The sequence below is a fragment of the Phascolarctos cinereus genome, unplaced genomic scaffold (genome assembly GCF_003287225.1).
Source record: "Phascolarctos cinereus isolate Bilbo 61053 unplaced genomic scaffold, phaCin_HiC Scaffold_5;HRSCAF=322, whole genome shotgun sequence".
NCBI lineage: Eukaryota > Metazoa > Chordata > Mammalia > Diprotodontia > Phascolarctidae > Phascolarctos > Phascolarctos cinereus.
In genome coordinates this window covers 94,755,725-94,772,116 of record NW_027555958.1, presented here as the reverse complement: position 1 = coordinate 94,772,116, position 16,392 = coordinate 94,755,725, and the positions used below count along the sequence as shown (strand labels likewise).

Genomic DNA, 16,392 nt, shown 5'->3' with positions numbered 1-16,392 from the left:
TATCACTCAATCAGGGATTGAACCCCTGCATGACAGCGTTGGAGTCAGTTTGGACTGGGAGGGAGTGTGGGAAATGGCTGGTTTTCATTTCCACAGGGGTGAAGTCTGGGGGGCTGGGTGGAAGTTGCCCAGCCTTCCCAGGTCATTAATAAAGCTTCTTCCTGATTCAACAATGGCTTCGTAGAATTCGTGATACAGATAGCAAGATGAAGCGTGTGATAGTGGATAGAAAGCTGGACTACATAGCAGGAGGACCTGATCCCAAGTCTCACCCCTAACATACACTGGCAGTGTAAATCCAGGGAGATCATGAAACCAGCTCCCTCCACTGTCCATCTCCAGCTCTCTGGAAGGAGAGGCTGGGTACTCCCGGTGTCTCCTCTTCCATTCCCTTTCCAGCTTCCATTTGTGTGTTGCCTTTCCCCATTAGATGGTAAACTCCTTGCAGGCATAGGCTGTCTTTCTTTTTCTTATTTGCTTAATAAATGTTTAATATTAAATTCAAAATGTTTATTCAATCCAATAAACATTTATTAAGCACCTATTATTTGCTAGGCACTGTGCTAAGTGCTATGGATACAAAAAGAGGCAAAAGACAATCCCTACTCTGAAGGAGCTTACAATCTACTGGGGGAAACAAGGTGGGAAGAAATATAGACAAAACAAGCTACATACGGAATAAATACAAAATAACTAATGGCAGGAAGGCACTGTAATTAAAGGAGGTTTGGGAAAGCTTCCTTTAGGAGGTGGGCTTTTATTTGGGACTTAAAGGAAGCCAGGGAGGTCAGTAGTTGGAGCTAAAAAGGGAGAGTATTCCAGGCATGGGGGACATTCAGAGAGAATGCCCCAAGCTGTCTGGTTCATGGAATAGCCACAAGGAGAGTGTCACTGGCTTCTAATAGTTTGTATCATGAAATAAGGTATAAGAAGAATGGAAAGGTAGACAGGGACTAGGCCATAAAGGGCTCTGAATGCCAAACAGAACCTTTTGTATTTGATCCTGGAGGCACCACAGAGCCACCAGAGTTTACTGAATGGGGGCAAGAGTGGCATGATCTGACCTGTGCTTCAGGGAAATCACTTTAGTTAGTGGCTGATGGAGGATGGACTGCAGTGGGAGAAACTTGAGGCAGACCCACCATCAGGCTATTGCAATAATCCAGGTGCGAGGCGAAGAGGGCCTACACTATAGTGGTGGCAGTGTCAGAGGAGAAAAGGAGGCATAATGGAGAGATGTCGCCAAGGTAAAAGTGACAGGCTTTGGCAAGAGAATAAAGAAGAGGGGTGTGTGTGTGTGTGTGTGTGTGTGTGTGTGTGTGTGTGTGTGTGTGTGTAGGAGGAGGAGAACATTAAGGGGAAAGACAATGACTTCCACTTTGGACATACTGAGTTTAAGATGTCTACTGGACATCCAGCGTAAGATGTCTGAAAGGCAGTTGAGGATTTGAGATTGGGGCAGGAAAGACAGATTAGGACATCTTTAGTATAAACCCTCAGGGCCACCAGGCCACTCTCCAGAACTGCTGTATAAGGTGTAGAGGTGCTGGTGATCTTCACTGGCAAAGGAAGTACCCTTCTGGAGAGTTTCCTACACCAGTAGCGTCAAACACATAACCTGAAGGCCACATACAACTCACAACACAAGCAAGTGTACCCAAAGCGGATTAAAATGTAATTGGGAAATACATAACAAAATAAAAATATAACAAAACATAGATAATGCTAACATGTGGTTTTCTAAGTCAACATGTGGCCCACAGGGATCCTTATGTATGGTTCAATAACCCCCAGTGCCTATTTGAGTTTTACCAATGAAATCCCATTACCAATTTTTTTAAATGGCATAGACTGGTTTAACATAAAAATCACGTTATTTGAGGCACATTTTATTTCTTTTTTTTCCCCCAGGTATATTGGGCTAACAAACTCCACATCACATTTACTTTGTACGTGGCCATCATCTTCAATCTACTTTATACTCATTTTTAATGTCTTCAACAAAAGCATTAATAAAGTTAATTATGCAGAAGCATTCACAATATATGCTGCATCTACTCTGTCATTTATTTTGCCAATTAACACAAAAAGCATTCCAAGGTTTCTGGGCTGGTTGTCATCAACATTAACAGGTAATATATATTACACAACCTGCATAGTATTAAAGGAGGTACTACAATGGGGTTCTTAAAGAACAAAGGATATTCCCTGCACTCAAGGGCTTACACTATAAAAGTTTATTTCAAACCATGGGCACTAAATAATTAATCAATTATTAATTAATTTCAGCTCTATTCTCTTAGAAAACTATGTCTTCTCTCCCTCTCTCCCAAACTCCATTCTGTGGAGGAATTCTGCATGCAAAGTAAAACAAGAATCTTAAATTCTAGCTACAGGTGGTTACCGGTACTTTCTGTAGTGCATACTACACTTTTTCATATAGACCTAGGTGCATACTAATCCATGCATCAGGGTATGTAACCCTAATGCACATGTTAGAAAAAAAAATCACTGGGAAAAAAAAAGAAGAAAATCACTGAATTAGTTTCTGATCTTTGTATTTGTCTTCTTCAACCAAGGCTATAAACCTTTTCCCACCTATGTTATTTAGTTTAAAATGAAAGATGAGTGAGATAAACCTTGAGACTGTACATATGTAGTCTTATAAATTTCACTATAATTTCTTGTTAGTGTTAGATTTTTATAATAAACTACATAAGAAACCCAGACACTGATTACACCTGTTTAATCACAATTCAGCAATCTGAGTGTGGCATCACAGTTTAGAGAAAAATGCTAAATTATACACTTGACATTTTTTATTTTTTATTAGAACTAAAAGGTTTTATAATAACAAATAAATTTCAAATGTACTTTATTAGACCTGATAACTGACTAATTAGAGCTTAAGCAATCATAAAGAAACTTCAAAATTGCTTTTCCAACCAGATGTTGTTTCTCTGGAAAATTTACATACTAAAAATATTTTTTCTTGTTCTTTTTAAAACTTTTAAGTCTCTGATAAATACAGTGATTGCAATTAGGCACTGTTCTCCATCAGTTTCTGTAAGAGACCACAGAGGAACAGAGAGTGTTTTCTTAATGTCAAATTCCTTAGAAATTTACTCACAGAAAATTCATTAGAATTATTACACTAAATATTGAATGTCAGACTTAATACCATGTGACTTTTTGGTTAAACATATTTGTTAGGTGGGTGGGTTCAACATTATGCTATTTTCACATTGATGACTGAAGTAAAATTATAATCTAACAAGTAGTGTTCAGGAATCTAGCATCAAATCATCTCACAAATGTACACTTCATAATAAATCATTCTTAAATTACATTAATCTGTTGCTGGTTTTTTATTTCCCTCAAAGTATAAAGATATGTAGAAATAGAATCAATGGCCTTTAAGTGGGGCACTGAATGAGTGAACAAAGGGTACAAAGCAAATGAAAAATCACTTCAAACAAATGATCTAATGTTACAATGAGCACCAAGAGGTGAATGTTTCACTAGCTCAGCTGGCTCTTAACAGGCCAGGTATAGTCAGATAATCACACAACAACATGGAAGGTTCCTGCAATAAACTCATTAAATTTAAAAGAATGAGCCACTATTATTTCATTATTAGCTAGGGTCATGACAGTCATCCTGCATTTATTAAGCACCTTCTACGTGCCAGACACTTATACTAAGCTCTGGGGATACAAAGAAGGACAAAAATCAGTGCCTGCTCTCAAGGAGCTTATGGTCTAAAAAAATTTTTTTAAGTTATTTAAAAATTTTTTTAAATGAACCACCTTTTAATTTTTAGCTTGGTTTTCCCACTTGGTGGTGAGAAGTAACAATGGTTTATAAAGATTCCTGTTAGAATATTTATCATAAAATTTGGCTTTTCAAGTGAGAACTTGTTTTTAAAGTTAATAGAAATATATCTAACTTTATATACTAATATGCAGTCCACAAGGGGAAGTTATTTACTTACTTACAACTAATGTTCTTTAAAACAACCCTCCAAATCTTGGAAAACATGTACCTCTCTCATTTGATTCCAAGATAAAGCAAATGCAGAATGACTTTGAGTTTTCATAGACTACACTGAAGATGCTGACAGCCATAGAGTCCATGTCCCATCAACAATTTGTTCACTTTCCTGAGTAGAAATCAATTTGACCTTTTTTTTCCTTTAAAGAGGATGATTATCTTGGCATTTTCAGCTACTTTCCCTGTAAGAATCACTTTGGAATTCTTTTATGCTCATCTCATTTGGATTTCAGTGCTTCCTCCCACTCAACAGATGACCCGGGGTTCTTGGGGATCACTGGAAATATTGATTGCATTTTACTCTGAAAGTCTTTCATCTAAAAGAAGGAAAAAAATCAGTCACCAAATGTTAAAAGAAGGTAAATATCAAAACTATCATAGACTGACACCTTTGCTGACTGGATACAATTGCACTGCTCATGGGTAAAGAACAAAAAGTAACACCTGAATACAAATAAAATATAGGATCAAATTCTGGTTCTTCTGAAAGAAAAACAGAATTCCTACTTTCCACATTCCAAGTAAATATTAATCTATGGATCTTAAAAACACATAAATCTCCTATATGATTATAACTAGTAAGATGCCTACAATTAACTACAAAAATGGTATTTGTTACTGGCTTTCGATTTAAAAGATACTGCTGGGGAGAGTATTGCTATGTATCTGAAAAATATGTATCTAAGTCCTACAGAGTTATGTATGAGTATATTTTATTCAAGAACTGGAACTGTAAAGTAATGAAGCTTTTCTAAACCCTAAAACCAACATAACAGAATTTATACCTCTAAATGACTGTTTCTCCTTTCAATGAAGCCACCTTGGTAGGCTATACACTTATTTCAGTGATGTTTCTTTTGCTCAAAACATTCTGGTAACTCTACCTTTGATAGTGTCTTTAAAGCCTCTGGGGTGTATTTTCTAGAATATCGAGGCTGGATTTTATTTTTGTAAAAAGGCAAAAGTCATTTAAAGCCAAGTCTGACAAATAAGGTAAATGAACAACTGATTAATAACAATTTTTGTTAAAACACACACCCTAAAGCATTTTTTAGAAAGAAACAAATCTTATTTTGTATAGTTTAAAAACTTGTGTCAAAGGTAATTCTCTAAGAGGAGGTTCCAGAAACATTTTCAGCAATGGAAGAATCATTAAGAGAAATTTACAATCTTCTACGGTAATTATCTTGAATGACAAGAATAATGGAAGATCTCAGAATCTCTGATATCTTCTCCAGCCCCCAAACCCACCCCTCTTCTGAAACTCTCTATTTCTGTGGAGGGCATCACCATCCTTCTAGTCTCCCCAGTGTGCAAGTCTGGTATTATCCTTTTTGCTCACTCTCTCTAACCCCACATAGCCACTCAGATGCCAATACTTGTACTTTGTAATTCTACAACATTCTGCCCCGACTCCTCTCCAGTCACAGGATAACCATCCTAGTTCCATCCCTAATCACCTCTCCTCTGCACTATTGCAATGGCTCAGTAACTGGTCTATTGGGCTTAGGTTTCCCCCCTCCAGCTCATCACACAGTTAACAAAGTTGATTTTCCTAAAGTACAGGTCTAAACATATCACTCCCTTGCTCAGTAAGCTAAATATGGTTCCCTATTGCCTCTTGGAATAAAATTCCTGCTTGGCATTTAAAGCATTTCACAATCTGGTTCCAACCTACCTTTCCAGGTATTATATATATTATAGCCCTTCCCAAACACTCTATGGTTCACCCAAACTGGGCTTCTAGTTGTTCCTCACACATGATGACAGTGTCCCTGTGCACTGGCTGTCCCGTGGAACTAAAATGTACTCCTCCTTCCTCATAGTTGCCCCTTAGAATTCCTTGTCGGTTTTTTCAAGACTAAGTCCAAGCACTATCTTCAAAAGGAAGCCTTTCTTGATCTCCCTAGTTCTTAGAGTGGTCCCTTTTAAAACTTACCTTGTATTTATTTTGAATAAATATTTTGAATGTTTCCCCCATAGAACACAAGCTCCTTGAGGGCAGTGAGAATTCCATGCCTGCCTCTGCATCTCCAGAGCCTAGTGCCTAGTACACAGCAGGTGTTTTAATAAATGTTTGTTGAATGAAAACTTTCATTTGAATGCATAAATGTTGATGTATATTTTTCTTAAGCCCCCAAACCAGTCCCATGTTTATTTTTGTTCCAGCTTCCCAACTTTCTCAGTTTATTAAGGAATATGAAAGTGAATACAAAAGGAACTTACAAGTATTCAACTCAGATTAGAGTTTCAGAAACTGGAAAAACCAATAGAAGTAAATAAGGTAAAAAAAAAGGGAATATTTTAAAGTAATAAGATCTCAATGAATGCTTTCTTTGAAAAAAGAATCAGAAGGTATAAGACATGGCAAACAATTAATAACAATGAAACAGATTATATTTTTAACATACAGGAAAGAATTCAACTATCACGTGGGAAATCATTCCAGAACTTGATGTCTATGTACAGTCAACCCCTTGGTTTGTTAAAACAAAAATATTAATTAATATAAAGCTAGATGCCTCAAAATAATTTTTAAAATGGCATAAAATTAAAATAATTCCAACAACTTAGTTAAACAAGCTATTGACACTGGAAGCTGGCACATAACAGGAGAAAAGGACATCAACACTGACTACAGTAATTTTATGTAGAAATTTAACTGATTTAAATCAATGCAATAACTAGAAAAGACCTAAAGGGCCTAAAAAACTACTTTGTTAGAAAAGACTTAACAAATGAGAAAAGCAGCAACCAAGGACAACATGGATTTATTGGATTTTATTAGATTCAAAACACTGGATTTTATTAGAAGAAAAAACATATTTGTAAAACCTTATGGGGAAGCATAGTGGAAGATTATGAATAGTGTCACCCTGTAAACAGTAAGAAATCAACGAAGGGAAAAACCAATATAAAGACAGCTTGGTGAGAGACCCAACAAGGCAAAGTCATCTCAGGATAAAACTGGAAGGATAAAAGATGAAAAGATTTTTATAACAAACCTTTTTCAACATCAAAGAGAGTCCACCACCACCATCAAAAAACAATTCCAGATGTGCATATAAATGAGGTGGAAATGGCACTTAAGAGAACAAAGATGGGAAGAACAGCTAGACAAAGTCAAATGTACACAGAAGAGATGTAGTCTGGAGAAGCAATAATTTTGCAGGAGTTGAGAAATCAATTCTCAGGTTTATGGAACAGATTTAATCCTTCAAAGTCAATTATAAAGCAAACTCTATATTCCCATTAACTTCCATTATGAAACTGATAGATTCCCATGAGAAAAAAGATCATTTAAAAGCTTAAATAAAATAAAATAACATGTAAAGCATTTTGCAAACTTTAAAGAATTATATAAATGTTAGTTATTATTATAATTAAGCTGAAAACTTTTGGTAAGGAAGTGTTTAAGATAGCTGTCAGTCCTAGAGTATGTGAGCATTACTGTTCTACCATCACTTAACTTTTTCGACTCTGAGATATCCTCTCAATTTTTAGTGATCCTACTATTTTCTCAGAGTCACAAGAATTCCTCCACATGGTTATGAATCTCAACTTTACACACGTAGTCCCCTCCAGTTTCCTTTTCTTTTGTCCAAGTATTTACAACGTTCAGTAATGCTAGACAGCATTAATATCAGTGGGTTTAACAAATGATGCGTCTATAAAATTCTCTGTGAAAGTTCCTTTAGAAATGTAATTATTAACTTCAAATTAAATTTCTGGTAAACAGTAATAATATCTTTATGTCATAATAAAATCCCATTGAAATGCTGCTGCCAGTGGACAAGAACAAATAACATTTGCTGAAAAGTAACAATGGTTCATAAAGTTTATCTGATTGTGACATTTATCATAAATTAATCTGTAAGCTGACTTGTACATTCATTGATGTACGGAAACACCAGCAATTAAATTCTTTCTACAAATTCAGAATGGCAACAGTTCTGCAGTTTGAAATCTTAGAAAGCTGCCTGGGGCACTGAGAGGTTATTTCAAGGTCAAGTGGCCAGTGAATGTTCAAGGTAGGACTTGAGCTTGGGCTTTCCGTACTCCAAAATTAATTTTCTATCCACTATGCAACCCTATCTCTCCAACATTTTTATAGAGCATTATCTGACCAGGAGTATAGTACTTGCCATCTGAACTGTCAACAACACTCAATATAATCACATATTCCAAGCACTGACTTTCAGTGAAATCTTTTAAATTACAGAAAATACTTGTTGTTCAGTCATTTCAGCAGTATCTGCCTCTTCATAACTTCCTTCGAGGTTTTCTTAGCAAGGATACTGGAGTGGTTTTGCCATTTCCCTCTCTAGTTCTGAGGAAACAGAGACCAAGTTAAGTGACTTGCCTAGAGTTACATAAGATTAAGAGTATGAGTTAAAAGTCTGAGGCCAGATTAGAACTCAGAAAGATGAGTCTTCCTGAGTCCAGCCCAGCACTTTATCCACTGAGCCAAACAACTGCCACAGAAAAAATACTCATTTGAAAACTCTGAATGGACGCCATTTTGTTTCAAGATGTTGAATAACAGAACCAAAACGTAAATGTAAACTGCATCTTAACTTTCCTATTTTCAAAATCTTCCTGATTACATTGGTTTGCACTTAAGTGTTATCTTCAATTCCTCAACTGAACTCATTCCACATATCGAATCAGTTGCCACATCTTGATCTAGTGGCTGTTTCCCAATGCTGGAATGCTCTCCTACCTTACCTCTACATTCAAAACTCAGCTCAAATGCCACCTTCTTTCTACACAAGACCTTTTCTGAGGGTTATCTCACCCCAGCCCTCTAGTGTCCTTCTGTTGTCTTCCATTTATTTTGTATATATGTTATATACACTTATATGTGTAAATGTTATCTCCCCCAGTAAAAGGCACAATTTCAGATTTGCTTTTGCATCCCTCAGTGTCTGGCATATAGTAGATGCTTAATAAATGCTTACTGATTTTGAAAAATAATACCAAATTCGGCCAATGTAAATTCATTTTAATAATTTCATGGAACACATAACTATAAAATGTCAGGCAGATTAAAGACTTTACTTCATTCAATCAACAACAAACTGCATAAAATAGTGCCACAATATTCTTTTACTATATTGCAAACTAGACTACCTGGTATTCTGTTCCTAAATGATGCCACAGTGTGACAAGTCTTTATAACAACAAGTAAGTTACTTCAATTAGCCCATCTTCTCCTTACGATATTTCCTCAATCAGGGTACAACACAGTATTCTTCTATCTTCACAATGAAATATTATGATAAGCTTCTCCATTCAGCATGGAAAGGTAAATGCTAATTTTCCAGGGAGCACCACTGACAAATGTCAGCTTGACATAGTTTAACTGAGAACTGCTGTTTAGTTTACAATGCAGACACCAGAGCCTTTTGTTTCTGATTAGAAGTTAACATGTAAGGTACTCCTGAGATGAAAGATATTTGAACATTCCATATTAATTTATTTGTATTATTACATTAGCATATATACTAATATAGGATATATAATTCCAGCTTTTCATTTTCCAAGTTGACCCCAGCAGTCACCTTTTTATCTAATGATACCCTCTTGAGAATCCTTATTCCCCTCCAAATCACTACCATCTTACATGCAGAAAGCTTAGAATCTATACTAAAGTCAACTGATTTAGAAATAAAAGTTAATGTGATGTTCTGAGAAATACAATCCTTGAAAGTAACCATTCAAACAGCAATTTTTATTATAGTGAGTAACATTACAGCACAATTCAAAAGCAATCTTCTATTACCAATGAAGTAAACCGAGCAATAGGGGTTGATTCTACAGCCCCTACTTAGTGTCAAGTACCCAGGATGACCGGGAATTCTGCCTATCCCAGGGCTTTTGGTAGCAGGGTGTTGCTAAGACCCTGCCCAACAAGAACAATTTGTAACATTCTTTGATTTAACACCTAACATGCACAGTACCCAGAGGCAGTTCTCTAAAGTGATTTCACTAAGTTGAGTTTTATTTTTAGCAACTGTGAAATTTAGTGATATTGCCTTTTCCTGCTAAATAAATTATAGTAACTGTTCCACCTCGGTCAGGATTTTTTCTAAAAGCCAATCATATACTTTACTGCATTAAATAATCTCTAATAGCTATGGATCACTGTCATTTTCCTATCTTAACCTAATGATTCCACCTCATCTGGCAAAATCAAGAGCACCTAAAAGAAGCTTCCATTTCATAATGTCTTTTTCATGGGTACTGCTGACAGTATGTCACAAGGGTAAGATAAAAAAAGTTTTAGGATTGCTCCATTATGGAAAACAGTTGTTAAGTCTTGCTTGGATTATAATGACAAAAAGGGAGGGCAGCTAGATGGTGCAGTGAATGGAGCACCCGCCCTGGATTCAGGAAGACCTGAGTTCAAATGTGGCCTCAGACACTTGATATTTACTATCTGCGTAACCCTAGACAAGTCAATGTACCTCACTGCCTGGCAAAAATAAATAAATAAAATTATAAAAATGGCTTTCTTGATCAAGCGAATCTTAGAGTTAGAAGTTTTCAAATACTTATTTCTTCTAATATTCAATATGTATATTAGGCCAATCTAGATTTCTGGAAGACTTCGTTTTTTATTTTTAGTTCATGTGCCAATTTAAAAATACTTATATTAATTTCTATATGATAATTAAAATCTCCAAAGAGAAATATTAACTGGTACATATTTTGACATGTACACACATTATCTTGTCCTCTGAGTCTGCTTCAACATTTTTATACCCCACACAACTTATGCTCAGTTCAGGAGTATTCATTTTGTGTAAGTGTAAGTTACTAAAGTAAAACTCTTACTCTTATTCCAGTCACTGACAATTCTGAAGATACCACAAAAAGCTGAGAAAAGACGTCCTGTGAATAATTCACTAAATGTTCATTTTGGACAGCTGTTAAATTTTTATATACAGTAGGGACAGTGTTACTTTTACTCATAATTAAAAACTATGCTTTTGAAGTTGAAAAGAGAGGTCAGTGGTATCTTCTGCTAAAACAGAAACCTTTTAAAATATTCAGAATTTCAAATTTAGATTAAGACACTCTGATCACTAATTATAAAAAAAAATGCCATCACCAACAATCACATAAACCCTGAAGGCTAAGTAAATCGTATAGTTAGCATCCAACATTATTACATCACATATGGAAATGCTCCTCTAAAATCTTACTTTAACAGCTCACTTTGGCACAGAACTTCTCAAAAGTTCGCCCATCAGAACACATGCTCTAGAAGCTGGAAAACATTTAATAACGGGTTCATCAATGCACCATGTGTGTTGTCTAAGGAGCAAATTAAGTTTTGAGAGCCTCATTATTAGAAAGTTGGCTACTAGGAGATTTTTTTTTTAAGTCACAGCAATTCAGGAAGACTACTAAGGCACAGAGAAGCTACTGAGATTTGCATCAGTGGCAGAAGTACTTGTGATAATAAAAGCATGAATATTTCATAGTGAAGTATAAACATGTCTCCTACACTTCCTTATAATTTTCTGTGAATGTCGATGCTCGATGTAATGTAACATTAAGCCTAACAAATCAATAAAATTACTAACACTTGAATAAGAAGAGATTTCCCTCCCTAACAACTCACAAGCAAATCCTGACCTTAGAATGGCTCCCCAAACCTATCATTTATATCCCTATTAGGCAGCACGATGAGTGTTTGCTGAATGGAACACTTAGACCGTGCCATGGAACATCCCTTCACACTGCATAAGTGATTTTGGTTTCCGGATACTGGATCTTGACAAAATGAATAATTTATATCTGATTTGGAAAACCTATCTTTATCCTCCACTGGGAAAATACAGGCCAATAAGAGAGTAAGAAAAGGAACAGTTATATAAGGAAGAAGAAAGTGTAGTAAATTAATTGTATCTCTATGCACCTTCATTCTATCTTTCAAAACTGTTCCTTTTCTGAGATCCTTACCTCTCAAATTTCCCTTTCTAATCATAATCTGTTCTTCTACCTCCCTCATCGATTAACTTCTCCTTAACCTCTTTTTGCTCTGGCCCCTGCATCCTTTCCTTGTTCTCTTGGCTTTACTTTCTTAACCCTTCACACTCTTGAGCCTATAGTTGGACATTTCAATGAGGCACTTGAATGCTTTGTCCCCTTATTCTTCTACTGCTTCCACCCAAATCCCCAAACTCAGATTACCTCCATCACTGACATTTTTCTTTCACTCCTATGCCGGACCATGGCAATTACCACTGCAGATTTCAACTCCAAGGAGGGAAATATTTTCTAACAATTATTGCTCCCACAAGTAAAATGAGCTGCCTCAGAGAAGAGAGCTGAGGATAGCTTTGAGGAACACCCATGCTTAGGAGGCAAGACCCATCATTGTAGTCTCTAAGCAAAGACTTGGGATGAGCACTTATCAAGGATAACGTGGGGGCAGCTAAGCGGTGCAGTGGATAGAGCACTGGCCCTGAAGTCAGGAGAACCTGAGTTCAAATCTGGCCTCAGACCAAACACTTGACTCTTACTAGCTGTGTGTCCCTGGGCAAGTCACTTAACCCCAATTGCCTTAAAAAAAAAAGATTCCTACTTAGGCATGACTTGGCATAGATGAGCTCTGAGATCCCTTCCAAACTTTAAGGCTCTGTGAGTTTGTAAGCGATGCTGGAAGATCTAAAATCATGTTGAACGGATCCACTTTATAAATCCATGCTATCTAAAAAATTTCAACTGGATTCTCACAGCTACATGGCAACCCTTCTATTCACCTCCAGCTGACTACAATTCTACAGGTGTTCCAAACCTCTCTCAAGCCTCCAAAGCCTCTACCCTCTTCTCTCCAGCAGGCCTTTTTACATTACTTCGTAATGTAATTAGATTGTAAGTTTCTTGAGGGCAGACTGTCGTGCCTCCTTTTGGTATCTCCAGCATTTAGCACAGTACCTGCCACATAAGAGATGGTTAATGATGTTCACTGAATGAATTACTGAGATATTTGAGGCTTCTTGTCACAAATTCCCTCAATTTCCATTCTCTTGCACTGCAAAACTTCTCTATTTCTTCAATCCTGTCTCCCAACTCCAGTTTTCACAGATGAGGTAGCCTGCTTTCACGCCAAAGCTAACCCTTTCATTTGTGTCCTTAATCCCCATCCCTTTACTTCATTGATTTTTCAACCTCTCCCATCCTGTTGGCTACTTTCTCTGAGTATGTAAACATGACGCTGAGGTCTACTTTATTCTAAAAATAAAACAAACAAAAACTCTTCCCCTTGGCTCAACCACCCACTCCCATACTTCTCCTCTTCTTCCCTTTCTACACTTCTAGATAGAGAAGTCAATCCTCTACCTCTGCCTCTACTTCCTCACTCATCAACTACTACAATCTGGTTTCCCTCCCTACCACATGACTAAAAATGCTTTCTCCAAGGCCACCAATGATTTCCTAATAATCCAATGGCCTCTATTTCAGTCCTCCTCCTCTCTGATCTTGCGATAGCATTTGCCACTGTTGCCCATTACTTCCTGATATCCTCTTTGTCTTAGCTTCCAAAAACACGACTGTCTCCTACCTGGCTGACTACATTTTCTTAGTCTCTCCTTTGCTTATTCATCGCCCAATGGTAGCTCCCTAAGTGTGGGTGTTCCCTAAAGCTGTCCTCAGCATTCTTTTCTTCTTTCTCTAATTTCCCTCTTCCTTGCTGTTCTCATCTGCTTCCATGGCTTCAAGTATCACTTCTTTGTAAATGTCTCTTAAATCTATTTTTAGTCCCAAACTCTCCGACATGCTCCAGATACCTGCCTGATAGATACCTTCAATCAATCAGCTTTTTATTAAGCAACTATGTGCCAGGTACTGTGCTAGGCATTGAGAATATAAATACAGAGAATAAAATAATCCTTACTCACAAGGAACTTAAATTCTAATGGGAGAAACAAGTATATGTAAAATATATACAGCATAAATATAAAGTTAATAAATACAAGCATATACAAATTAGTTTAAAAAGGTTTGTGAGAGAGAACGCTAGCAGAGAAGGGGAAGGGGTCAAGACAGGGTATATGAGGTGCATCTTAAAGGAAGAGAGCGATTCTATAAGGTGGAGGGGAAGAGGAAGTACATCCTCGGCACACAAAACAGCAAGTCAAAAGGCACAAAGATAGGAGATGGAGTATCATGGTCGAGGAACAGAAACAAGGCAGGTTTGGCTGGACTACAGAGTGCAGGACATGGAATAACGTTCAATGACGAAAAAAAGATTGAGGCCAGGTTGTGTAGGGCTTTAAAGGATAGACATAGTTTACATTTCATTCTAAAAGCAAAAGAAAGCCACTCAAGGTGTTTGATGAGATCTTTCCAGATCTTCAAACTTAACATCATCTTTTGTCCAAAACCTGCCCCTCCTCTCAAAATCACAGTTACCCAAGCTCATAATTTCAGTCATCTTTGTTTCTTTCTTCTTCCTCAAATTTTAACATTCAACCAGCTCTCAAGTCCTGAAGGTTCAACCTCCACCATATCACTTTCATATACTATTACTCTCTCTATTCACACTACTACCACTTAATTCAGAACTCTGCCTGGACTATTTTAATAGTCTCATAACTAGAGTCTCAGAATCATTAGAGTTGGAAGGACCTCGGATGTCATCTACTTCAACCCATACCTAAAAAGAAATCTCCACTATTCAAATCATAAAAAAAGTCTTAAATTCTTGTAGAAACAAATGAGGTCTGTGAGCTGAAGTGCCCAGAGAATAGAAGGCCCTCAGATCACTTGTCTTGCTTCTAGCTAGCTCTTTCCAGCTGACGGAGGAGGGACCTTTGATCCAAACAACACCAGCCACAACTGAGGGCTACTGAAATAACAAGTAAGTCCAAGAGCCTGGAGAACAACAGTACATGACAGACTGCTAGCTCTGCTTCCAGCCTGGCCTCTGCAGCCATGGTCCAGGGAAGAAATCCCTGAGCAGATGTGACCTGCTAACTTGCTCTGCAGGTACTGCAGCCCCCACCTCCTCAGGAGTCACAACTACCAAAGACTTGAAAAAGAAATTTCTTGAAATAAAAGTCCTTGGTAATGTCAAATGGTTCAACACCAGAAACCAATATAATTTTATTAGTGAAAATTCTATTAAAGATGATGTATTACCTTCTGCTTTGCCACTGCACCCAGAGAACCATGGGATTTTTCTATAATACTTGAAGCTAAAATCTGCTATATGTGTAGTCTCCCCCATTAGAACATAAGCTCCTCGAGAGCAGGGGTTGTCTTTTTATTTGCATGCCCAGCACTTTGTAAATAGTAAATACTTAATAAGTGGTTTTTCATTCATTCATATCCAACAAGTGGTTATCCAGTCTCTGCTTGAAGACCTCCAAAGACCAGTGCCTACAAAGGTAACCCATTCCATTTTTGGTCGGCTTTTGTTCCTTTGGACATTCTCCTTCCTTCCTCAATAACTCACAGTCTCTCTCTACCCAGTTCCTGCCCTCATACTAGGAGGCTTCAACACACCTACTGATATTCCCTCAGATCCTCTAACTTCCCAAGCTCCTCTGTCTTCTCAATTGCCATGACCTTCACTTCATATATAGAGATGGTCATACCTCGATCCAGCCATCAAGCACAAGTGTTCTACTTTCACATTCATGAATTCTAACATTTCTTTATCTGATCATCATCTTCTGTCTTTCATCTTTCTCAATGACTAAACCTGTTCTCCACTCTCACTGTGATCTCTAATTCCTCTACCCTTTAGATTTTTTCCTAGGCCATTTCCTCCTGCAAAGGCTACACACCCCTCCTTTCCCAACTCGACCACTGGTGAAACAGGTCAACTCTACACTATCCTCCACTCCTGAATCCTTTGGCCCCTTTCCAACCCTAAACTGCTTTCAATATCTGCCACCTCTGCTCCTATTCACATGCTACTGAATAGAACTGGGGCAGAGAGAATCGCAAAACACTGCTGAGACCACTACAGATTTATGTTATCTAATCTCAATTAGAACTTCATTGCAGCAAAATAATTCTTCTACTCATCCCTAATTGATGCTAAAAGCATTTATATAGTATCATAAGGTTTACAAAGAACTTTATAAATATTCATTATTACACTCTCCACACCAGCATCTCCAAACCTTCTCATCTCTCCTCAAAATTCCCACAGCATCACTCTGCCTATATTCTCAATGGAAGACTTCATAAGACCTAATTTCACACTTTACCCAAAAAACTGAGGTCATTTACCAAGCTCCTTCTTCTCCCTTCCTGCTCATCTCACATCACTTGGACTTTCCCCCCACCACCTCCACCTCTTCCTTTCCT

General features: G+C 37.3%; 1 protein-coding gene across 1 annotated transcript in view; it reads right to left on the bottom strand.

Moving 5' to 3' along the window:
• Positions 1-1,652: 1,652 nt before the first annotated feature.
• Positions 1,653-16,392, bottom strand: part of TMEM242 (transmembrane protein 242) — a 54,695-nt gene continuing 39,955 nt past the window's right edge. The window contains exon 4 of the mRNA XM_020986674.2: positions 1,653-4,370. Coding sequence (XP_020842333.1) covers positions 4,272-4,370 — 99 coding nt within the window. The 3' untranslated portion in view covers positions 1,653-4,271. The remainder of the gene's footprint in view (positions 4,371-16,392) is intronic.